This window comes from Malania oleifera, chromosome 4 (assembly GCF_029873635.1).
Source record: "Malania oleifera isolate guangnan ecotype guangnan chromosome 4, ASM2987363v1, whole genome shotgun sequence".
Taxonomy (NCBI): Eukaryota; Viridiplantae; Streptophyta; class Magnoliopsida; order Santalales; family Ximeniaceae; genus Malania; species Malania oleifera.
The window spans coordinates 109,082,329-109,107,843 of NC_080420.1; the positions used below are offsets into that span (position 1 = coordinate 109,082,329).

Sequence of the window (25,515 nt, forward strand, 5' to 3'; positions counted from 1 at the left end):
GGATATAAGAGGAGCTCGTCGACGAGGGCTGGTTTCGTCGACGAGAAAGTACCGAGAGGGGTTCTTGGGGCAGTCTGAAATTCGTCGACAAGGGAGGGAGTTCATCAGCGAAATTACTTAAGGACTCGTCGACGAGATGACGTGTCCTGTCGATGAATCCGGCTCTATAAATAGTGAAAACTCAAATTTTTAGACGAATTTTCAGTGCAAACTCTCCCTTTCTCTCACTAAAGCGCACCTCACTCCTTCTCTCTTTGATCCTCGCTCCGTTCCTCGCCGGATTGAAGATCTGAGGCTACCACGATGCTCCTGGCGAAGTTCTCTGCAAGTCTACCAGAGCGGATCATCGATGGAAGAGGTTTGAAATTCGTCCCAAATTCAGGGTAAGGTATTTTATTCAGATTATGTCATCTTTGTAGTTATAGAAAATGTTGTAGGTAAGAAAATACTGATATTTTGTTTTGGGGGATGTTGTTTTTAGGGTGTTAAGTAAAGAACCCTACGGGTATAGGGCTAGAGTACAGTAGGGACTTTTCAGAGATAAGGTAAGGAAAATATGCTATGCTAGGAATTTTTATAATGTTATTAGAGATTTTACACATATGTATATACCAGCTTATTATCCAGTTTTACGGAATATGAGTTTTAAAAGCTTGTGTGGCCTGAGTAGATATTAATGTGTTGAAGAGCTTATATAGTTTTTTACAGTATATCATACTATACAGAATACACAAATATAGATAGAAGGAGGTAGTAGACATCGTCGACGACATTGCATTTTTGAGAATATAATCTCAAGAATTTCCGAGGTTCTTCAACGAATACATGGATTCGTTGACGAATGTCTTCAGGATCTCGTCGACGAGGTCCTGTTTCGTCCACGAGAAAATACCGAGCGAGGATTTTGAGCTACTTTGAATCTCATCGATGAGGTGACGTGTCTCGTCGACGAATCTGGCCCTATAAATAGTGCAAACTCAGATTTTTTAACAAATTTCAGTGCACTCTCTCTCTCTTACGATCTCTCTCCTTTTTCTCTTCAATTTCGGCCTCACCAGTCACCGGATCGACGATCCGAAGCCACCACGACACTCCTGGTGAAGTTCTCTGCAAGTCTGTCAGAGCGGATCGTTGGTGAAACGAAGTTGGATTTCATCCCAAATTCAGGGTAAGGTCTTTTAGTCCATTTTTGGCCTTCTGACAGTTATAGGAAATGATGTAAGTGAAAAAATACTGATATTTTGTTCTAGAAAACGTTGTTTTCGGGGTGTTGAGTGGAGAACCCTGCGGGTGTTGGACCCGTTATAGTAGGAGATTTTTAGCAGGAAACAAGTAAGGGAAATATGCTATGCTAGGATATATGAATATGTTTTCAGTATGAAATTATAAATGTTCCACCAAAGTATTGTTTACAGCAGAGATTTATACAATTTATCAAATGTGACTAATATGTTTTAAAATTACTGTGTGGCTTGAGAATATAGATATAGTATAGAAACATGCTTTACAGTATTTTTAGAGATGTGTTTTACAGAACATATATACAGTGAATGTATTATACAGCAATTACAAAAATACCATGATTATACAATTTTACAGTACCATGACATACAGATTTACAGTTAATTACAGAGATACAGTTGATATAGATACAGTTTTCTACAACGTCATGGTTTATACAGTTATTACATAATCATGGTAAAACAGATAGTTGTATATATAGAAATGTATTATATAGTATCAGACCCTATTAGACCATATAGTTATAGAGCACGGTACCGTAGCTACATACAGTTTATAGAGTGCAACCACCTATTCAGATAATACGTGGTATAAAGGTCGATCGCATAGAGCCCACGAGTGGACAAGCTCCCCATCACATATGGGTTGAGGAGGGCCGATCAGATTATGGAGTATAGTGATTTATTCTTAGTTGGCCAGTCAGGGTAAATCCCGCCTATGAGCTGCACAACCCTGTCATGAGGGGTTAAATCATGACATACAGTTATCCACATGGAAGTTTACAGTTATTATTATGTTTATACAGCTTTACAGAAATAGAAAATATATACATATATTAGCAGTATTTTGAATAGAAACCTAAAGTACAAAAATGTTAAGCAACAAGTAAAAGATGAAGACTATATTTCTAGTATTGTTCTTTATAGATTTAGTGATACATGACTATATAGTAGTAGATTTTCACAGTATTGTAGCTCAATTGCCACACACTAGTAATAGCATATTTCGTCTTACTGAGCTTTGGCTCATCCCAATGTTGAATTATTTTTCAGGTGAGCCAGTTAGGCGAGCGGACCAGGCTCGTAGATAGAGAGGTCACAGTACTGCCCTGTCAGAGAGAGTGAGTATATTTTTGAGAGTATTTTTGTATAGCTCTCACCGGTTGAGGATATTGGGGGAACAATCAAATATGTGTATTTTGGGAAATCTATTAGCACTCTGGTATTGTGTATAATTATATATAAATATGTTTATTTGATTTCCGCTTCTTGCTGCTTAGGTTAATAATTGGGTTCAATCCAATATGGTATCAGAGCATGTTAAATATCATAGTATAAAAAAAAACCCAGATAAATAGCAGGTCGTTACGGTATATCACAGATATTTATCCAGAACAATATATTACAGTTTTACTCAGATCAGTATGTTATAGTTTTATACAAATCAGTATATCACAAATATTTATCTAGAATAGTATATTACAGTTTTACTCAGATCAGTATATTACATCTTTATTCAGAACAACATATACAATATTTATAGTATGTCATGTTTCCTATTACCATAACATTTAGAGTATACAGACAGAGTATATAGACTAAGTATATAGACATATATACATAGATAGCATCAAGATGCTACAGATACAAAATTCAGAGATTACAGTATTTATAGTACAAAAGATAGCGTTATGGTAATTTTGAAAACATGATGAAAAATAGTAAAAGAGTATATATGTATATATATAGTATTAGATCCTTGAGGAATGATTACAGATAGATACAGATAAAGAATACAGAGCACAATACCATTACTATATACATAATAGAGTGCAACCACATATCTCAGATAGTGTGTGGGTACTGTCAACCGTGCTTGGAGAGTATGCAGCTCCCCAGTTCGCTAGGTTGAGGGGGCTGATTTGACGAGGTAGCAGCCAGTCCCGCGCCTAGGAGAGTATGCAGTTTTGCCGGACTGAGGTAGTATAGAGTATAATGACTTTTCTGGAGGGCCGACCAGGTTAAGTCCCGCCTACGGGCCGCACAACCCTATCATGAAGGGTCAAATCATGACATACAAAGTTCTAGGGATAAAGCATAGTTATGTGTATGTATACAGTTCTACAGCTTTTGTTGTATATAGTATAATATTAGCAGTATGAATGATAGAAAGTTCAGATGATACATATATTTTAAGCTACTGTACATGTGATATATGAGTTTTATAGATTTACCAGATCATGCAGTTTTACATACTATTATTATAGTTTTACGACTTGGTCGCCACACACTAGTAATAGCATAATTCCACTTACTGAGCGTCGTCTCACCCTATTACTTTATCATTTTTCAGGTGAGTCAAATAGGCGAGCAGATTAGGCTTGCGGATAAGGAGTTTATTTGATTACCCTAGTTGTAGGGTGAGTTTTTGACAGAGTTTTGTATTTTTGGGATAGATGATGCTGGAGGGAATTATTTTGTATAACTATGGTCTGCATATACTAGATTCTGGTATTGTATTGTATATATGGTTATATGATTTATGTTTCCACTGCGTAGGTATAAATATTGTATATAGGATTACCCCAGTGCCTGCTAAGGCCCGAGTTTCATAGCAAAGGGTATCAGAACAGTTAATATATATATATATAAAATAGGGAAAAAATGATGATGATGATGATGTAAATTTTAAGGTCGTTACACTCACCTTTCTCAATAAGCCCTCGAGTTATGTATCCAGGTAAAGTCTCTGAGAATAGGGAAGGTCACTCGCCCATACAAGTGGCTCCCCTTTGTTCTGGTATCCACAGATAATTACCAGAGCACTTGCCTTCCTCAGCAAACCCTCGGGTGAGAGTTCAATTTTACCATAAATACTCATGTAATTAAAGTCACACATATCCAATGTCGTCATTTCACAGAGTTCCACACATACATGCATACCACAATCATTCCACATAGGATATACACATTCTTCATTCTCACTCACACAGGGTCCATATCCACATAGAAGGCAACGTCCACACAGGACTATCATACGTACAACATACACGTCCACACAGGACTATCAACCACATAGGTTACACGGTCCACATAGGACTAATCATCACACAGATTGCAACACATACCACCCTATTCATGGTAAATAGGTAAAACAAACTCCTCATACCACTGCCAATGGTTTACCCTCCAATATAAATGCCTATATAACGACCTCCTCAAACCACTGCCAAAGTTATATGACAGTTATATCAGGTGCAATATAACGACCTCCTCATACCACTGCCAACGTTATATCGCAATTTACATGAACCACAACACAAATCAATATCAAAACTAATCAGTCAAACATGTCACGCATCTACCACAGTATACACAATTAGAAAGTATCCACAACCATTAAGTATTTTCAACCAAGCATAATTCGCAACCCAAACAGTATTCATAATCACACAATAAATCATAATTCCGCAGTACTCGCAACCATTTAATTATCAAAGTTGTTTTCATACCACACGATTTTTTTCAAATATAATATATAATCAAAAACAATATTTTCACTACCTACACGGTTCAGAAAATTATACCAAAAAATATATAGAATTTTATACCCAAAAATTAACCAGTTTAAAATTATTAAAAGACTGTTATAAAGTATTTCCCCTTACTTGCTCATCGGGATTCTGCCTAAAATCAAACAAAAACGAGACCCTATATTCCAAAAATCGCAACTTTCTCAAATCTCAGAAAAACTCTCATTTATTACATCCTAGGTTCCACATATCTCAAAATAATAATAAAACCATAAAATATCTCACTTACCCTGACTTTGGGATGTTTCCCAAACTTCCCAAATCGAAATTCTGTTACGCCTATGTTGCAGAGAATCTTCTAAAGAGTCTCATGGTAGCTTCTGATTGTCGAGCCAAAGAGAAACGGGGTCAGAAACCTAGAGAGAAGGTGAGAGGGCCGTTTTCTAGGGAGAGAGAGAGAGAGAGAGAGAGAGAGAGAGAGAGAGAGAGAGAGAGAGAGACAGAGAGTACATGCAACGTTATATTGCTGAAAAATGAAAAGAATTGTTATTTATAGGCAGGAATTCGTCGATGAGACACGTGGACTCATAGACGAACCCAAGAACATCGTTCATGGATGAAACCAAGAGCTCGTCAACAAAATTTAGAAATATAAGAACCTCTCTCGATTTTTCCTCGTCGACGAGACATGCATACTTGGCGACGAGACTCAAAAGATAGCTTGTCGACGAGAAAAACAAGTTCGTCGACTAGTGCTCGCTTGTTTCCTTTTTTAAAATTTCTTTTCCCTTTTGTTCTATTCCCCCCTTTTCCTTTTATTATCTTCCTTACTATTTTAAATAGTTAAAATTTTCTAGGTCGTTACATGTAACGGCCACAAAATTCATACCATTTTTTTTATATTAAAATCAATTAAAATTACTATAATGCGCCTGTATTATCTATTATAACGTCTTAGGCCCTAGGTGAATATTAAGGAAATTCCTGTTCACAAGAGAACATTCCTAAACCGGCTCCAAGTCATAGCCACTGGTATAGACCTCTGCTCTTCTAATAATCTTGTGGTTCTCCACCATCTCTCGGCCTCACCTGTCAACTTGTACATGGCATAGCGAACTCTCTCCTCATCAATGCAGTAAGGCACCATCAGTATTTTCTCAATCTCTTGCATCTAGTTCTCTACAATTGGGGGGTCAGCTCCTCCTGAAAATGCTGAAGGATTCATCTTCGTAAACTTTTCTATTGCACACCCTTGAACTACAGATGGGCCTCCCTGCTCCATGGAGTTCCATGCATTTTCAGCCATAACCTTCTGAGCTACGCTGCGTAATACAACATCTGAATCCCTGCCTCTTATGCCAGAAGGCCCTGCTCCAATGCCAGAAGGCCCTACTCCATCATTGCCGCTAGCGTGAGCACTACTACCTTCAGGGTCCATCCTGCATTAATACCAAATTATTTTGAGAATCCAAACCTCACAATGCTATTCTTACATTAATCCAACTAAGATACCCTCATTCCTCCTATTACTAATTTAAGGTCTAGTCCTACTATATGAAAATAGAAATCGAAGATAATTTATTATGGTTTTCTTGAAATCGTCACCCCAAGAAAATCACAGAAACCATCCCGAGATTCCTGCTTCCAAAAAGCAGAACAAAACCCTAAATTCTTATCCTAGTTTTCCAACATTAAATCACTGAATTCTGTTCTAGCACAATTTCTATCCTTCTCAAAATCCATTTCTATATTCTGGTATTGTTTTCCGCTATACTCTATAATCTACAGAACGTAGCAACTTAGGCTCTGATATCAAAATGTAACGACCTCAAAATTCATACCATCCTTAATATATATTAAAAGAAATTAAAATTACTCTAATACACCTGTATTATCTATAATAACATCTCACGCCCTAGGTGAACATTGAGGAAATTCTTGTTCACAAGATAACATTCCTATGCAGCGGAAAACATAAAGCCATACACCCATATTTACAATACTAGAATTTAGTACCTTCTCGAAACATCAATACATACATATCTTTCTAAAAATCCCCCACCAGATCTCCTATAAGCTACTGATAAATACATCTCCCCAAAACCACTTACCCTATTGGAGAGCCTGCAATCTCTCCCAAGGCATGGTCGACTACTCATAAAATCCACACACTATCTGAAATATATGGTTGCACTCTGATCTGAATAGCTACAGTACCATGTTCTGATAACTGATCTGATTCATTAGGGTCTGATACTGTATAATACTATTATATATATATATATATATATATATATATATATATATGTATATCCTAATGTTTCATCATGATTCTCTAAAACCATAACACTGTAAAACTGATCTGAATAAACTATATTATCTGAGCTAAAATATCTGTAATATCTGATCTTTAATCTTTGAATTGAATAAACTATAATATTTGAGTGTTATGGTTTTGTAATTCTAGGAATCATGGTATTCTTTAAATACTGTAAAATATCTGTCTGTGTATACACTGTAAATCATGATTCTATAAATCTGGTAAAATACCTTTCTGTACATAAATATTGTAGATCATGATATTTTGAAAATTATATAAATACTATACTGAACAAATACTTACTCAAGCCACACAATTAATAAATAAAACTCATATACTGAAATTTGTATAACTGTATAATTTATACTTTGTATCTCATAATCAAATACTATAATTTACTGATAAAATTTTTAAATTTACTAGCATAACATATTTTTTTTACCTAACTGGCTAGAAGATTTGACTCCAATTTTATTCCTACGCCCGCTGTGCCAAATACAAAATCCTGAAATAATATACGTTTCCTAGTTCAGTTATCCCAAACTCTGAAAAATAACCATATCTACCTTTTCCCCAGACTCACATTCATCTTTTATCCATAAAATTTATGAACTACTAATTATTTACCAATATTACTTGAGTTCCTAGGAAAACACATGCTGGGATCCATTAAACCCAAAATCTGGGTTCAGAAAATCCTGATAACTACAAAACCCCTAAACAAACTACTTACCCTAATTTTGGGATGACGCCCAAACTTCTCAAATCAAAATTCTGTTCCGGTTAAGTTGTAGAGAATCTCTCTTGGATCATCGTGGTAGCTTCTGATCGTCGAACCGGGGAGAAACGAGGTCGTAATCTTAGAGAGAAGTCATAGAATCCATTTCTAGAGAGAGAAAATGAGATAAAGGTTGAATCCTTCACTAAAAACCCAATTTCCATGTATTTATAGGTGGCTTGACACGTGGCTTCATCGACAAGCCATGTGTACTCATCAACGAACCAATGGGTTTGAATTACCCCCCTCTCGGTATTTCTTCATTTATGAAACACTGAGCTTCGTCGACGAACCATGCTTTGTCCTATAAAAATATTTCCTTCTCTCTATTATTTAATTATTGTAATTTCTTGATCTCTACAGCTGGCACATAGTGCACGTTTGAGATAAAAGCATGGTCTCCATCCTTCCTCTTGATTAGGACATTTCCTTTTCCTCAAACTGGGACTTTAGAAAGATCACCAAATGATATCTCTTCCTAAACTTTCTCATCAAGTTCAGTAAATAGGTTCTTTCTTCCAATCATGTGATTATTGGTTCCAGAGTCAAGGTACCAAACATTTTGGTCCTGGTGGGTTGAATTGTGTGCCATCAGCATCAACGATTCTCCTTCAGCTTTCTCTTTTTCTACAAAGTTTGCATTTTCATTTACTTCATGATTTTGGGGATTACCTCTATACTCATTACTATAGTGTCCGTACTTGTGGAAATTGTAGCACTGGACGTATCTCTTGTCTACGTTTGGGCTGTTATTGTATCCCACTCTTCTTCCTTGTACTCTGCCTCATAGGACATAGTTCTTTTGATTGCGTCCTTCTCTAGTGGGACCTCTTTCCCCTCTGCTGTCTTCTCTAGATTCAAAATTTTCAATATTTCTTCCACGAGATCCTCGACCTTGTCCTTTTCCTCGTTGTGACGTCCCCCTTTGTCATGTTTATCTATAGTGAGGGACGTACAACTTCGTTTGGAGGGCTTGCTCAAGTGCTTTATCTTCATTCCTTCTGTTGATTTTTTGTTCATGGGTTTGGAGTGAGCCCACAAGTTCTTCTACGAACATGGTTTCTAGATCTTTTATTTCTTCCGTGGTCACAGCTATATAATCAAACTGTGGATCCAAAGATCGCAAAATTTTCTCACAAATTCTCTCGTCGTTAAGAGTCTCTCCATTTATTTTCAATTGATTTGATACTACTATAACTCGTGTATAGTAGTCAGCAATTGATTTACTAGATTTCATTCTTAAAGATTCGAAATCACGTCGCAATGTTTGAAAACGAATTTTTTTCACTTTGTCTACACCTTTGTGTGTTCAATGAAGAGAGTCCCAAACTTCTTTAGACGTCTTGGCGGAGGCGATGATTTCAAACATGGCCTTATCAAGGCCTTAGTAGATTATGGACTTTGTCTTGCAATCCTTCTTTCGATCGGTCCACAAGATTGTTCTTTGAGCATCAGACATAGTTGTTTCATCTTTTTTTTTTATAGGACTTCTCTATAGCTATCTTCAATGATATCCATGACATCCTGAGAACCTAGTAGGGTTCCCATTTGAATAGACCAGTTGTCATAATTCTCTTGTGTCAACTTTGGAATGACCGCTTGGGTAGCACCATTCGCCATGGGGTTTAATATATCAAAAAAGAGAGTGATAGAGATTGATTTTGGAAAATCTGATGCCACCAATGTGTTCAAAAGGTCAAAAAACCTTAAAATCAGTTTTAGGTTACAACAAACCGGTTTAAAAATCACTGAACCGGCTAAAAGAAGTTTTGAACCATTTTTTTTTTAAATTGCTTGACTTAATGGAGTTTAACAGCGTCAAATATTACTGTTAGGACATGTGGTGGATTTTGCGTGTGCCACGTGTCGGCGACTGGGCGAGGGTCGGTCAGCGGGGTCAGGTCGTGCTCGCGGGGCCGGTTCCAGGTTGCTAGGTGGGGTCATGGATCGGGTTTTATAAGTAGCATCACGTCAGTCGGGCGGAGAAGACGTGTGAGGACGCGTGGAGCGTGTGACTTCACCGGTCAGTAATCTTGCCGGCACGTGAGGCATGTGTTGCTGACGCTGAATTCACTGGTGGCATGTGAGAGTGCGTGTGGAGGCTCTCAGACTTCGTTTGAAGCATGATTTTTACCATTGAACTTGTATCAACGAGAATTTCACAATAGTATGCTCAATTTTGGATTTAGAGTAACTTCAAATCTAGGAAAAAATTAAATTTCCCCTCAGTTCGCCTCTGTTTGGTGAATTCCAGCAAACCTGATGCTCTGATATCATTGATGGGTGGAGGTGACTCACTCAATCACTGGTTGAGATTGAAACTTAGTGAGGGTTACACTTAATTTGCAAAATCAACACTCAATTAATTTCAATCTAAAAAATTACAGAGGAATTCAAAATATACAAATCTCTTTTCTCATTGGTTAATGTCTCTCTTTACACCACATATTACATTACACACACACACACACATCTATTTATAGCAAAGCATCTGACAATAGGTGAAAATTATAATCAATAATGGTGGGCTGAAGTTGGTGAGATTTTGGTGAGGTTGCTGCCGACTCCAGCCCAAATTCAACAGAGGTGGATTGTCGGCCATCTGCAGTTAAGTTTAATTTTCAACAATAAGAAGAGAAATTTTTGAATCATTCAAAATTAATAAACCCAGAAAGAATGTTTAATTTTAAAATAAAAAAATTTAAAAATAATTGGTTAATAAAAGTTATAAATAAAACCATGCATAAATTTACACACAAATATATATAGAAATAAATGAATCTTATTTGAAGCGGATAATTATTATGTATCCTTTGATTTTTCTTGAGACACATACCTAACTGATAAATTCCCAGCTAAGACTAATTTTTGAAAATCTCTCTTTCACGCAATCTCTAGATTAATAAGACTATTCATCTGCGCTGTCGCTCTCTCTCTCTCTGATATTTTTTTCTTCATGTTAACTTCTTCGTACTCCCGCGTGCAGCAAGCAAGAAAGAAGGAAAAAAGAAAGAAACATAAAAAGGTGGAGTCATATACGTGTACAAGTACTGTTTACAGTCAAATTAACGTGGCTATAAAAGGGCCATGCAGTAGTGGGGGAGGTAGCCAGCCAGGCACATCCAATTAAACTTGATGAAAATCATCAAAGCCATGGGAGGCTTGAATCTGCTAACCTGCACCCTCTGCTGCTTCCTCTCTCTCTCCATGATTTCCCTCTTCCCTTCCTTCGCAACTCCTGCTCTTCTCTTCCAGGTACTCTCTCTCTCTCTCTCTCTCTCGGGTAAAAGGGTTTGCAAATCACCACACATTTTAAGTGTGGGTGAGTAATAATACTCTTTCTTAAGAACTTACGGCAAGATTTTAAAAATATCAAGAACCCTAACTTTTTATTTTTATTCTCATGTACCTTTTGATTTGGTATATATTTAAACTCTACATTAAGATGTAAATACTGTATTTGCCATTACTATCTAGTTATTAATTATTCTATAATAGAGAGATTTTAATCCATGAGACCTGGATTGATGTGCGTAGGGTTTTAATTGGGCATCAAGTGACAAAGGAGGATGGTACAATTCACTGAAGAATCACATTCCTGACCTCGCCAACGCTGGTATCACCCATGTTTGGCTTCCTCCTCCCTCTCATTCTGCCGCCCCTCAAGGTACGTACCTAGCTGTATGTATATATGCACCCCTATTCACTAAGTACTTGATTTTCATTTTCTTCTTCTTCTTCTTCTTCTTCTTCTTTTTTCCTTGATTTATTATGTGCTGAGTTAACTAAAATATTATATATTTATAAATTTTATAAATTGATGATATAATTATCGGCTACGTTTAATATATTTAACATTTTCTATATTGTTTAATTATCAATTTAGGTCCAAGCTAACCACTGAAAAGTGCGTGTAGTTTTAATTTTGTATTTTATTTTTATCTAAATCCAATTTCAGGGTACTTGCCCGGAAGGCTGTATGATCTAGATGCATCAAAATATGGAACCAAGGATGAGCTGAAGTCATTAATCGCCGCCCTGAACCAGAGAGGAATCAAAGCCCTAGGCGACATGGTCCTCAACCACCGCAGCGCCGAGCGTAAAGATGCCAGCGGAATCCTCTGCCTCTTCGAAGGCGGCACTCCCGACGGCCGCCTCGACTGGGGCCCACACTTCATATGCAGCGACGACACTGAGTTCTCCGACGGCACCGGCAACCCCGACACCGGCGAGCCCTGGGGCGGCGTCCCCGACATCGACCATGTCAACCCCCAGGTCCAAAAAGACCTCTCCGACTGGATGAACTGGCTCAAAACCGACGTCGGCTTCGTCGGCTGGCGCTTCGATTTCGTTAAGGGCTACGCGCCGCGGTTCGTTGGCGCGTACGTGCAGAACACGTCGCCGGATTTCGCCGTCGCCGAGAAGTGGGACATGAACCTGACCAAGGGTGCCGACGGGAAGCTCGCCGCCGACCAGAGCGCGCACCGGAGCGCGATCGCGAGTTGGATTGAGGCAGCTGGTGGCCGCGTCACGGCGTTTGATTTCACGACGAAAGAGATTCTAAACGTTGCGGTGCAAGGGGAGTTGTCGAGGCTGAAGGACGCGAACGGGAAGCCGCCGGGGCTGATCGGAATAACGCCAGAAAAGGCTGTGACTTTCATTGACAATCACGACACTTGGTCTCAGAGACTATCGCCATTCCCGTCCGACAAGGTCATGCTCGGCTACGTTTACATTCTCACCCATCCAGGGACCCCATGCATTGTACGTAAATTTCTTCATCTCCATCTCTAGTTAGTGGTTATCATCTTCGACGTAATTGACAAAACGAAGAAGAGAGGAATATAATTAATGTGTAATTTTGGGGTTTGTGGTGCAGTTCTATGATCATCTGATAGAGTGGGGATTGAAGGAGCCAATAACTGCGGTTGCTACGATTAGGTCGAAGCATGGGATTAGTGCTACGAGCAGCGTAAAGATTTTGGCAGCAGAAGCAGATTTGTACATGGCCGCCATTGATGACAAAGTCATTATGAAGATTGGACCCAAACAGGACCTTGGCAATCTCCTTCCTGCAAATTACAAGGTTGCAACCTCGGGGCAAGACTATGCTGTGTGGGAGAAGACAAGCTGAAAATTCAAATATATATAATTTGTGGTTTATATTTTTATACCAATAATAATGTTAATCTAATTAAGGAGCTCAAAGATATGTGCTTTTCAAAATAATGATGTATGGATCCAGCTAGTACTCCATTGTTGGACTCCCGAAAATATGTATCTTCATCCAGAGCTGCATTGCCAATATGCATAGACATAAAAAAAAAGTGAGTTGAATTCTACCTTGTAATTGTGCCATGCCATTTTTTTTTTTTTTACTCTCTTTGATCTATTTTAATATGTTTATATTGTATTTTAATTAGAACTTTCTATGTAGTTTTGCCCCTTTAAAATGTTGCTCACTCGTAAGAGTGGCAAAATCAATCAATAAATTAGGTAGCTAGCTAATGAATGCTAAATAAATGGATCCAAATATAAGTAAATCTATTTTATAAATAATTGAATAAAGCAAATGCCCTTTCTCATTATTTAACGTGTAACCGATGAGTATCTATATGAAAAGTGGGTTCAAAATCATCACCACATCTCAATTTGTTTTCACTCTCTTTATGTTTCAATATATTCACATTAAATCTATATGTATTAAAAGAATGAAGAAAGGAAGTGAACAATGAACATTCTTAATTAATGCATGTATATTGCCAGTTTGATCCCCCTTGTGGTTATCAATTAGAAACTATTTTTTTGGTCATTTTGGGAAAAAAAATAAGGAGATGGAGGAGGTGTATATGTATGACTTATTTGATTTATAAACAAACTTGGCTCTATTATACTGTAGCCACTGGAGATTGTGTTGATGCGAATGCGCAGCGGAAAACCTCACACAAACTCACAAATCAATCACGGAAATAAGCAATGCAAGCATTCAATGATGAATAATACAGAACAAGTAATCACTTAACAATGAGAATAAAAGAAAGTAATAATCAAAGATACAAGATTTATGCGATTCGCCAATTTGTTTACGTCCACGGGAGTAGTGATTGTTTTTCACTATCACAATGAAGCTTACAAGAAGCTTATCAATCAAATTAGGGTTTCAAAATATGATTATATACTAATCCTATGCGTACAGAAGACTTATACTATAACTAAAACACTTATGTAGCAATCTCTTGGTGGAAAATCCTAAAAAATCTCCCAATCTACTGATCTCCTGATTGAATTCTGTGACGTACACCGAATGTAACCATCGATGGTTTAGGGCAAATCGTTGAAGGTTTGAAGCTAAGAGACTTCCTTTGCATTCTTCCTGAAATCGTCAACAGTTGCACTCAAACCATCGACGGTATCCCTTAAACCGTTGAGTAAACCAATGATGGTTTCCTTCATCATGCAAACTTCTCTTTTGTTCCTCGTTTCACGATGTTTTCTTGGTGCATGTGTTCCACTCAAAATATGAACCACAAACCCAACAATCTCCACCTTGGCGAATATTCACCACTTGGGAGAAATCTGAAAGCATAACCCGCTGCTCCACCTAGGTCAGTAGATTGGGAACGCCTTTCGTCTAACACCTGGAGACGTAAACCAAGTCCAAGCAACGCTTGAACTTGTCCATGGTAATAGGAACTCCACCTAACTGAGTGCCAACTCCTTAAACAATATTTTAAATTACAATGCTACCTCGATAGCCTCAGCCACTGCTAAGTACGTACTCTGATCTAGTTGTAACTGGTGCAACTTGAGGTTGTACCTTAGACTTCCAACAATTAGGCCTTACCACAACATACCCTGTTGTAGGCCTCCTATCATCCAAGTCCCCAGTGTAGTCTGCATTTTCGAATCTCACAATCGAGAGGTCATTCTATTGCCTGCCGAAGTACCCCACTGCACTGGTAAAGGAAACCTTTGACATGTCTCAAACATCAATCACCGTCCGTCCTTGAGCACTGAGCGGTAGACAATTTACATTAATTCGCCAACGATATACCAGTGACTAGTTTAACATTAACTATGCTAAACTTCTCCAACACCTGCTCCACAAAACCACCCCAAGATAACCACAATCTCCTTATAGTTTTGTCCACACAACCACTCTAAGATAACCTCAATCTCCCTGCAACTTTATCCTTACGAATCTCCAACCCAAGAACACTCCTGGCAACACCCAAAACCTTCATGTCAAATTTCTTTCTCAATAGAGTCTCTAACTGATTTACCTCAGTCAGAACCTTCCTAGCAATTCACATGCCACTCACATAAAACAACAGACTAATAGCCCTCTTACATCCTATCTCCCTCTCCCCCTTTGGGAGCTCTACCAACCTCCATGTTTGATTCTTATATAGTAACTCCATCTCCTCCACCATAGCACCTATCCACCAACCCTCTCTTAGTCGTGCACTGCCTTTTGAATTGTAGTAGGATCCTTCCTGGTAGTAATGAATGCATAAGATATTAGATCATCAAATTTATACCTGAGCGATGGCCTGATAGTGAATCTGAGCCCATTTTGATCCTGCTGGTCTCCCGAGCTTGAACTCATTGCATTATGACCAATGTCTTCTTTGCTCTAAGTCTGTAACTCCACCTTCATCACAATCTCCTTTCTGCTCCAATTTATACTATGATACTGTAGATCTCCTGAGCTAGAACTCCCTGCAGTTCTGGTCTGAGTCTCCAACTCCACAAGCACAACATGCACGTTGCTGCTACAGCTTTCTGGCACATGTTTTCCTTCATCTATTTAAGTACATTGCAACATGACTTTAACACCAAAAGCCATGTTTCCATCGATCACCACTTTATTTGTGATTGGAAAACCCAGCTTGAACCCATATTTTTAATATCCCAGAAAGATGTACCGTCTAATTGCACTAAGCTTAGATCCCACCTCACTTGAAATGTGTATGGCTGGACCTCCAAACTCTCTAAAACTAGAGAAGTACACCGTATAACCTGTCCAAACCTCTCCTATAATTCTCCCATTTAGTGATACCCTTGGCGATCAATTAATCGAGAAACACGCCATACTCGCTGACTTTACTAACAAGTTCCTTACAAGCTCTGTATACAACATGTCATGCTTGCAAAACTCCTTGAACACCAACGTACTCAGCTCCAATGTCTGACCTGAGAAACTCCCTTTTGGTCTAGTACTCCACCTCAGCCACAAGTTAAACCTGACAAAACTTATGAAGTACCCATGTCTAACTCGTGATGCTACCCTCACCAGTCCCCAAACATCCAAAACAACGTAGTTAAGAATACCCTCCGTTTTGTGTGTGGTTGTTTTATACAAAACAATATTATTTGACTCAAAACAGCTACAACTCCATCTAAAACTGTATTACCCAGAGCGTGTAGAGATTCCCTACTAATTTTTGTCCCTTCATCACCATCAAAACACCTTTACATACCTTCATTGTCCCACTTTCAAACTTGTAACTATACCCATTACAATCCAAAGTGCTCAATGATATCACATTCTTCTGTAGATTAAATATATGGCTTACACCACATAACGTCCTTACCACACCATCATACATCTTGATTCTGATATTCCCCATTCCGATAACTTTGTAGACAACAACGTTTTCCATCATAATAGGTGTAGTAACCCAAACCAAGAAAATAAAGAAATAAATAAAAGATAAGAGAAAGAAAAGGAAAGAGGGGAAAAAAGGGTTTGGCCAGGACCAAACTGTCGTTGGTTTTGTGAGGATAAAAAAAACCATCGACATTTTTACTGCAGGTAAACAACTGAGAGCTGTTTTAAGGCTAAACCGTCATCAGTTTTTCCAAGCCCAGAAAAATTGGTGACGATTTGCCTGCGAGCTTGCTTACTTAAAGGCTTAGTTATGTTTTTTTATTTCATATTTCACAATTGCTTTCTTTCTAAAAATTAGGGTTTTGGTTCTTTCTCTCTCTCTAGCTCGGGAACTCTCCGCTAGTGCTCTCCGATTCTCTCTCCCTTCTCCTATCACGTAGGCCGTCGATCCTCAGCAGATTCTTGCAATTAGATTTTCATGGTTTTGAAGGTTTATGCATTTTCTTTGGGAATAGGTAAGGAGATTATATGATGTCAGTTGTTTTTGAATTATGGACCGGTTAAATTGCAATTTATGTTTACAGAAACGGTATATATGATTTTCTAAATGAATCAGGGATATGGAAATGGTGTGTGATGCCCCGATTTTCGTACAATTTTTTTTCATAAACAATAATAAATAAATTACACGTCATCGACAACATCCATAAATCGGCCACGTCAACAACCCTACTACCTTTCATACGACCCGACCCGCACTAGGTACTGGGTAAAAAGTTATTTTATTTATAAAACTTAACAATGGAAGACGGTATATTCATATCATTCAAAATACAATATCCAGAGTACTAATATACATACTTACACAATACTATCTCATACCCAAAAACGATACAACCCTAGGGAATCACACCTCCCTAGTCCAAACTCACCCTATATATCAGGGTTCCGGCTTTATAACTCGGTTGGTCTCTGTTCCCTGAAAAATTTAGATAAATTGGGTGAGACACATCTCAGTAAGAAGGAATAAATTATTTACAGTGTGTGATCATATGAGTTCAGTTATAATATGCTTTACTTTTCAAAATCACATTTCACTTGAGAAAATACACTATTAAATATATTCTCATAGTCATATAGATATACAACACAAGCTTTTATATGCTTTAAAATCATTTCTCAAAATCAATCATTCCAACACATTTTTACCTGCAAAGTTCCTGAGAATATGGAAGATTACCCGCCCATAAAGGTAGCTTCCCTCTGCCCTAACACGTTATGCAGCCAGGTATGACCACATCTGATACCTATCAGGGCACTCACCTTACTCAGTAAGCCCTCAGGCGGAGAGTTTCACTTCGCCTCAATTATTTATGTTATTAACTCACACGGTTCATTTCTCATATTTAACATTCTTTATTTCTCAATTTCCATTCTTTCTTTCATTTCTCATTTTAGCCAATTTTATCATTCTTTCACTTACCATTTTCATTTTACTTTCTAGCTCATGAGTATCATTGGTATCAAATACCAACATCGCGTCTGTAACTCATGGCCATCCTGAAGATCTTTCTTTCCACGCCATGCTTCCCCCCATGGTCAAGGTTGTGTAGCCCGAAGGCTGGATCTAATGGTGGTTGGCCAACCCGGTTAGATCAAAGTATCATATCACATATTGCGTCTGTAGTACGACTAACCAGCCTATAACCCTGATCCGGACTCAGGGGGCCCAACAACCCTACAAAATGGCTCAGTCAACTGACACGCCACATGCTCCAAGAGTCCGTGTGGTTGCATTAACACCACTAGCAACGGCATCGTGCTCAATATCATAACCATCCATCAGGGTTCACTACCACATACCCGCAATCATTATGCGGTATTGGCATTTCATCAATCATATTCCAGTATATTACAATTCAGTTCAATATAAATATTCTCATCATTTTCTGTGCACATTTAATAATATATGTCATATTTCACGTATTTTCACATTTTCACAAAATACTCATACTAGTAATTTGTACAAACTCATTTCTCATGCAAATAATTTTCACTCACATATAAATACCATATTTCATTATTTTTCACTAATCGCATCAATCATTCTCATTTCAATATTTTCTCAGAAAATACCTATCGTTATATTTCACATTTTTCAACACATGTCATGTGCCACACAGTTTTCATCTAATATTCATAATATATTAATTTCAGACTCCAAAGCATCACAAATTAATATTACTCAAATGTCACACAATTTATTTGATATTTTTATCCTAATAATTTTCAAGCAAAATACAATATGCTCATTTTCATATATTAATTCAAACAGTAATTCTAAAAATACTGTTATAATTTATTCCACTTACCTGACTTACTGAGAGTCTTGTTAACACCTAGATCCTACGCCCTTGGCGCCCGAAACTCAACTCCTTCAATTTGTATTTTTCCCAAATTAATTAATTCATTTCCCCAAAATAATACCCATCTAGCCTTCCCTAGACTCCATGTACTCCAAATTAACATTTAAACCAATATCTGACACCCCTACTTAATTTTCTAAATTTTACCTGCGGGTCCCAAAATTACACTCGTGGCACTCACTCGGGTCCTAAATTTTGAAAATTCTACTTCAATTCCAGATGCTCAACATTTTATCATTTCTAAATTAATTATAATTAATTAAAAATAAGCCCCTTAATAACTCTTGTACCCCAAATTTGGGATTTTGCCCACAATGACCCCACGAGAATTTCATCTCGCTAGACTTGTAGAGAATCGTCCCTAGATTCTCGTGGTGGTGTCTGTTTGTCAATCAGGCTTATAATTTGTAAGAAATTAAAGAAAAAGGAGAAATTGACTTACCTCAAGAGATACATCTACGCCACTCCTACCATCGATCTGCTCCGGTAGAAATGACGGCAACGGAGAATGGAGCTCAACGATATCTTCTAATTCTCGATCGGGCCAGAATCCGCCACGTAACTAAGGAGAGAGGGAGAGAGAATGAGAGGAGAGAGAGAGAGAGAGAGAGAGAGAGAGAGAGAGAGAGAGAGAGAGAGAGAGAGAGAGAGAGAGAGAGAGAACCTGGGCTCCTGCGCAGCCTCCTGCAAATCTTTTTTTTTTTTTCTCTTTCCTTCCTCTAGGAATGATCCTGAAGGAAGATGTTTATACATAATAATAATAATAATAATAATAATAATAATAATATTTAATTAATATTAATAATAATATATTTATTAATAAAAATAAAAATAAATTTTATTTTTTTTTAAAAAAATTTAATTAATTAATTAATAAAATTTTTTTTTTTGGAATCACTCCACTAATCTTCTATATCCCTTTTTGGGGTTATTACATGGTGGTTTTGATTGTTATACATTTTTGGAAAAAACTAACATGAATGGTTTGAACATCTCATATTTTCAATAAAATATGTAGTTTGAGTTAAATAAAATTCTGGAGATGCTTATACCCTTGTTTTCAGCAATTGTATATTTTCTCAGACAGTTTACTTTATTTATGATTTATCAGGTGTAAAATTGTGTGACATGAGTATGGTTTAACTGACATAAATAAACAAACTTTGTAAACTACTGTGATTTGATGGCTATAAGCCGATATAAGAAATGACAGCTACATGCCAATATATGATGTGACGGCTATATGCCGATATGTGATGTGACAGCTATATGCCGAGATATGATGTGATGGCTATATGCTCAGATATGATGTGATAGCTATAAGCTGAGATGTGATGTGACGACTATAAGCCGAGATTTGATATGCGGGTTTTATACCAAGCCAGAAAATGACAAAATTATGAACAACATATGTTTTATACAGATTTATAGTAATGAATTATGATTTCTATATTATTATGTAAATTGCCATATATGATTCTAGAACCCTGCGGATATGCGATGTGATATTGTGAGCACGATATATGTTGGCAGTGAGTGCAATCACACGGGGATGGAAGGGTGATGCGGGATAGTCGATTGGAGATCTAGGCATAGTACTACCTTGAGGAAAGTGTTAGGGGGCCCATTCGATGCAGTGCCGGGTGACCCTTTAGGGTAGGCACAATCGTACTTACAACCTTTTTTTGACTCAGATATGGTCGACCGGCTATATGTTGAGTCCAGCCTTTGAGCCACACAACTCGTCATGGGGGGAAACATGTCGTATGAGTATGTGATAGCGTGACAACGCTAATTTAGCAGTCCAGGTTGTGTCTTTTATGCATATATGGGCAAATTTACTATAAAATGGGCTATATTGAGTCGACAACTTATGATTGAGAACTTATGTATTTCAAGTACTATTGATTAGTACAATTTAAATGTCATTTCATATATAGCTAAATAATAGAAGTTTTATATTCACATAGGAAGTCATGTTATCCCCACACTAATAATAATATAATTCATCTTACTGAAAAGTGTCTCATCCCATTATACAAATCATTTTTCAGGTCTTTCAGGAAACCATGCCTAGCTTACTATGGGGCAGGGATTAGACTTTTGGAGGTGATAGACAGAGCTGTTGAATCACTAGCGATTACATTTTTTTATTTTGGTTGGGTTGTATTGTAATGACCTGGAAAATTTTAATGATTAAAATAATTAGGAAGTTAATAAGTGGAATAGATAAATAAAGAATAAGGGGAAAAGGAAGACTTAAAAGTGGGACGAGTGTTCTTTTAGAAATCGTCGATGAAGTTCAGTCCCTCATCAATGAAGAGATCCCGAGTGAGTGAATTTTGGATTTTAAGTTTCGTCAATGAACGCATTCTCTCGTCGACGAGTGTTCTTTTAGAAATCGTCGACGAAGTTCAGTCCCTCGTCAACGAAGAGATCCCGAGTGAGTGAATTTTGAATTTTAAGTTTCGTCAATGAACGCATCCTCTCGTCGACGAAGTTCCTTCTGTGACTCGTCGGCGAGGCCACGTGGCAACATCATGTATAAAAAGATCAAAAGTTGCTTCCTCGCAAAGAAATCCATTTTTCTCCATTTTTTCTCTCTCTAAAACATTTCCTCTCCCTTCTCTCTTCAAATCCGGCCCGAATTTAACTTGAATTGACAAACAGAGACTACTACGGTGTTTTAGGGAAGATTCTCTACACATCTAGCGGAACAGATTTCTAAACTGAGCTTTTCGGGAAACGCTCCAAAGTTGAGGTAAGGGTAAAGATTCTTAGCTTTGGGGTTTTGAATGCTTATTTAAGGTTTATAGGTTAAGGAAATGTAGAAATAACAGATTATTTGGGGTATATATGATTAAACTAGGGTTTTTGATTCAGGGTTTGAGTGAGAGCCATAGGCATCATTTGGGGTTCCTGTTAGCATAGTTCAAGAACATGGGTGAGGGGAAATATATATTAAACCAAGTTTTTATAAATTAAATGGATAAATGGATTATGTTATGTATATATGTATATGTTTCCGTATGAGTTTAAAGTGCCAACCGTTTAAATTATAATTTTCGTGCCTAGGGCTATTTTATTAGATATGTATATGTGAAAATAGACTGATGAAAGTGAAATATTCTTCAGGATAATTGTGTAAGAAATGAAAGGTATATTTTTAGTATATAAATGATAAATGTGGGTTGCCTTATTTTACAAAAAATGGTTGAAATATATTGCTAAATTGTGTGACACGAGTAAAATGGAAATTATGTGTTGAATTATGTTATATGTATGAGATACATGTTATATAAGGAATGTAATGAGAATGAAAATGTTATATGAGTTATGTTGCATGTTATTGTTAATGTAACCATGTAAATGATGAACAACTGAAAGGAGCTGTAGACTAACTGATGACAACTGAAAGGAGTTGTAGTAGCAGACTAGCGCATATCTATATGGACTAACTGATGTACAACTAAAGGGAGCTATAGTACGGATGCACGAAATGAAATGAAAAGAACAAAATGAAAGGGAAATGGAATGGAAATGAAATATGAAATGTGAATAACGTAAAATGTGAAAGAGCCATGTAAAGTGATATGCTACGAAATGTCAAAGTTGAGAACATGAACAGATGAGAAATACAAAATAAATGACAGACAAAGTAATGTATTATTGTAGTATTAGTATTCATGCTAGTATGATATGTATGTATATGGGCGGGGCAAACTCTTTGCCCAAGGGCTTGCTGAGAAAGGTGAGTGCCCTAGTAGGTATCAGATGTAGCAATAGACTGCATAACGTATTAGGGTAGAGGGAAATTACTTGTATGGGCAGGTAAATTTCCTTATTCTCGGGAGCTTTTGCTGGTAAACCATTGTTTGAACTATGTGAGTACGAGATTACTTTTTCACCTAAGGGCTTATTGAGTAAGGTAAGTGCCCTGATATGCTTCAGTTGTGACCATTGATTGCCTAAAGTATCAGAATAGAGGTGTAGAGAAAATGACAGAATTATAAACAACATATGTTTTATATAGATTTATAGAAATGAATTATGATTTCCCTATTTTTATGTAAATTGCCATACATGATTCTGGAACCCTGTGGATATGTGATGTGATATCGTGAGCACGATACTGTAGCTATATGTTGGCAGTGAGTCTAATCACACGGGGATGGAAGTGTGATACGGGATATTCGTGAGCATTCTTACCGAACTGTTTTTCATGGGCATTCTTGTTGAGTTGCTCTACATTGGCATTCTTGCTGAGCTGCTCTATATGGGCATTCTTGCCAAGCTACTCCGCATGAGCATTCTTTCCAAATTCTTGCCGAGTTGCTCTATATGGGCATTCTTGCCGAACTGCTCTACATTGACATTCTTACCGAGCTGCTCTACGTGGGCATTCTTGCCAAGTTGCTCTACATGGGAATTCGGTGGCATTCTTGCCGAGTGGCTCTTCATGGGCATTCTTGCCGAGCTGGTCTATACGGACATTCTTGTCGAGTTGCTCTTCTGGTGGCATTTTTGCCGAGCTGCCCTTAGTGGGGCATTCTTGCCGAACTACCCTTCATGGGGCATTCTTGCCAAACTACCCTTCATGGGGAATTCTTGCCAAACAACTCTTTTGGCCTCACGAGTGTTGCTCGTCAATTGGGCCGATTTTGCTTGATGAGCTATGCTCATTTGTTGGGTAGTTTTCTAGTCTCACAATCGTTGCTTGTCAGTTGGGCTGATTTTGCCTAATAAGTTGTACTTATTTATTGGGCAGAGGTCCGGTTCTATAGTAATTTTGTCTGCTTTTGCTTCAGTTGGGCCGATTTTACCTAATGAGTTGTGTTCATTCATGGGCAGCCTATTATTGCCAAACTACTGTTCATGGGCATTTTTACCGAGCTGCCGATGTAGTAACTAGGGAAAAAATTAATTATTAATAATTAATTAATTAATTAAATAAAAAAATAAAAGGAATAGTATGAAAGAAAAAAATTTGGAATAAAGATATATATATATATATATATATATATGTGTGTGTGTGTGTAAGATTAATATAAAATAAGTTATATATATATATATATATATGTTAGTAAAGCTTCTTTTAGAAGCCACTTGAATCCAATTGAAATTGGATTCTCAAACCTCCCAGAAAGCTCTCTATCTCCATCATTTCTCTCTCTCTCTCTCTCTCTCTCTCTCTCTCTCTCTCTCTCTCTCTCTCTCTCCTGCTTTCGTCTCACTTCTCCGTTCCTCCTTCCCTCTCTACTCAATTTCTTCTCCAATATTCGGTCGATCGGAGAATGAAAGATACCATTGGATTCCTATCTTTGCCTCTGACATTCCTACCATAATGGATTTGTCGTAGGAGCGACGTAGGCACCACTCCTGGGGTAAGGTAGCCTCTCTCCCTTTCTTCATTTTTTTTTTAAATCTTCAGTTAAATTGACGATCAGGCACCACCACGGGGTCCTAGTCTTGATCGTCGACATTTTGACCAAAGCAAATTTTCAATTTGAGGGTCCTAGGCACCACTCCAAAGCGAGAGTGGGATTTAGGGAAATAAGAAAATTGGTTATTTTGGGAGTTTAATTATTTATTTGGAATTTATGGGCATAGGAAATGTTAAAATAGTATTTTATTTTATTTATTTGGAATTTATGGGTGTAGGAAATGTTAAAATAGTATTTTATTTAGGGTTGATTTGATTAAATTAGGGTTATTGAATTCAGAGTTCCGATGAGCGCCACAAGTATAATTTTGGGATCCTTATAGACGTAGTTCATGAAACTAAGTAAGGGAAATATGCTATGCTAGAAATTTCAGAAATATTATCAGTAATGTATGCGTGTCTTTGGGATATGCTTTATGGGGTATAAATTATCTTTATTATAAAAAAATACATATGTACATGGAGTTTTTATTTAGTTGTGTGGCATAAGTTAATATCAAGACAGTTTAAAATTTATGTAGTCTCTCAGAATACTATGATTTACAGTATTTTTTTGCGCAAAAATATGCTGTACCAGATTTTACAGAATTATAAATTACAGTATATATATATAGATATATATTTTACAGACATATATTTTATAGATATTTTACAGACAGATATTTTACAGCATTTACAGAATTCCATGATTTCCAAAACCATAACACTCAGACATTACAAACTATTTAGTTAGATATTAGAGATTATTTAGTCAGATATTTTAGTCAGATATTATATTTATTTCAGTCAGATATTTTAGCATTTCAGATCAGATTTATAGTGTTATGGTTATTTTGGAATCTTGATGAAACAATAAGATAATTATACATATTAGTATTATGCAGTATTAGATCCCTGATGAATTATTTCAGACAGATTCAGTCAGTAGAGTACGGTACCATTGCTATTTTCAGATCAGAGTGCAACCACATATCTCAGATAGTGTAGGGATTTCGTCAACTGTGTCTATGGAGGGATTGCAGTCTCCTCAGTATTCTGGGTTGAGGAGGTCGGTTCGACAAGGTAGATACCAGTATCGTGCCTTTGGAGAGATTACAGTAAAGGCCGGACTGAGGATTGGTAGTGTAACGACTTCAAAAAAATCTTAATAGAAAATGAAA

At 37.2% G+C, this 25,515-nt stretch overlaps 1 protein-coding gene across 1 annotated transcript; it reads left to right on the plus strand.

Moving 5' to 3' along the window:
* The first annotated feature begins 10,984 nt into the window (after nucleotides 1–10,984).
* On the plus strand, nucleotides 10,985–13,212 carry LOC131153180 (alpha-amylase-like). Its single transcript, XM_058105310.1, has 4 exons — nucleotides 10,985–11,127; nucleotides 11,410–11,539; nucleotides 11,831–12,636; nucleotides 12,752–13,212. Exons 1-4 carry the CDS (start codon nucleotides 11,008–11,010, stop codon nucleotides 13,004–13,006), a joined length of 1,311 nt encoding a protein of 436 aa, XP_057961293.1. The 5' UTR covers nucleotides 10,985–11,007; the 3' UTR covers nucleotides 13,007–13,212.
* Nucleotides 13,213–25,515: the final 12,303 nt, after the last annotated feature.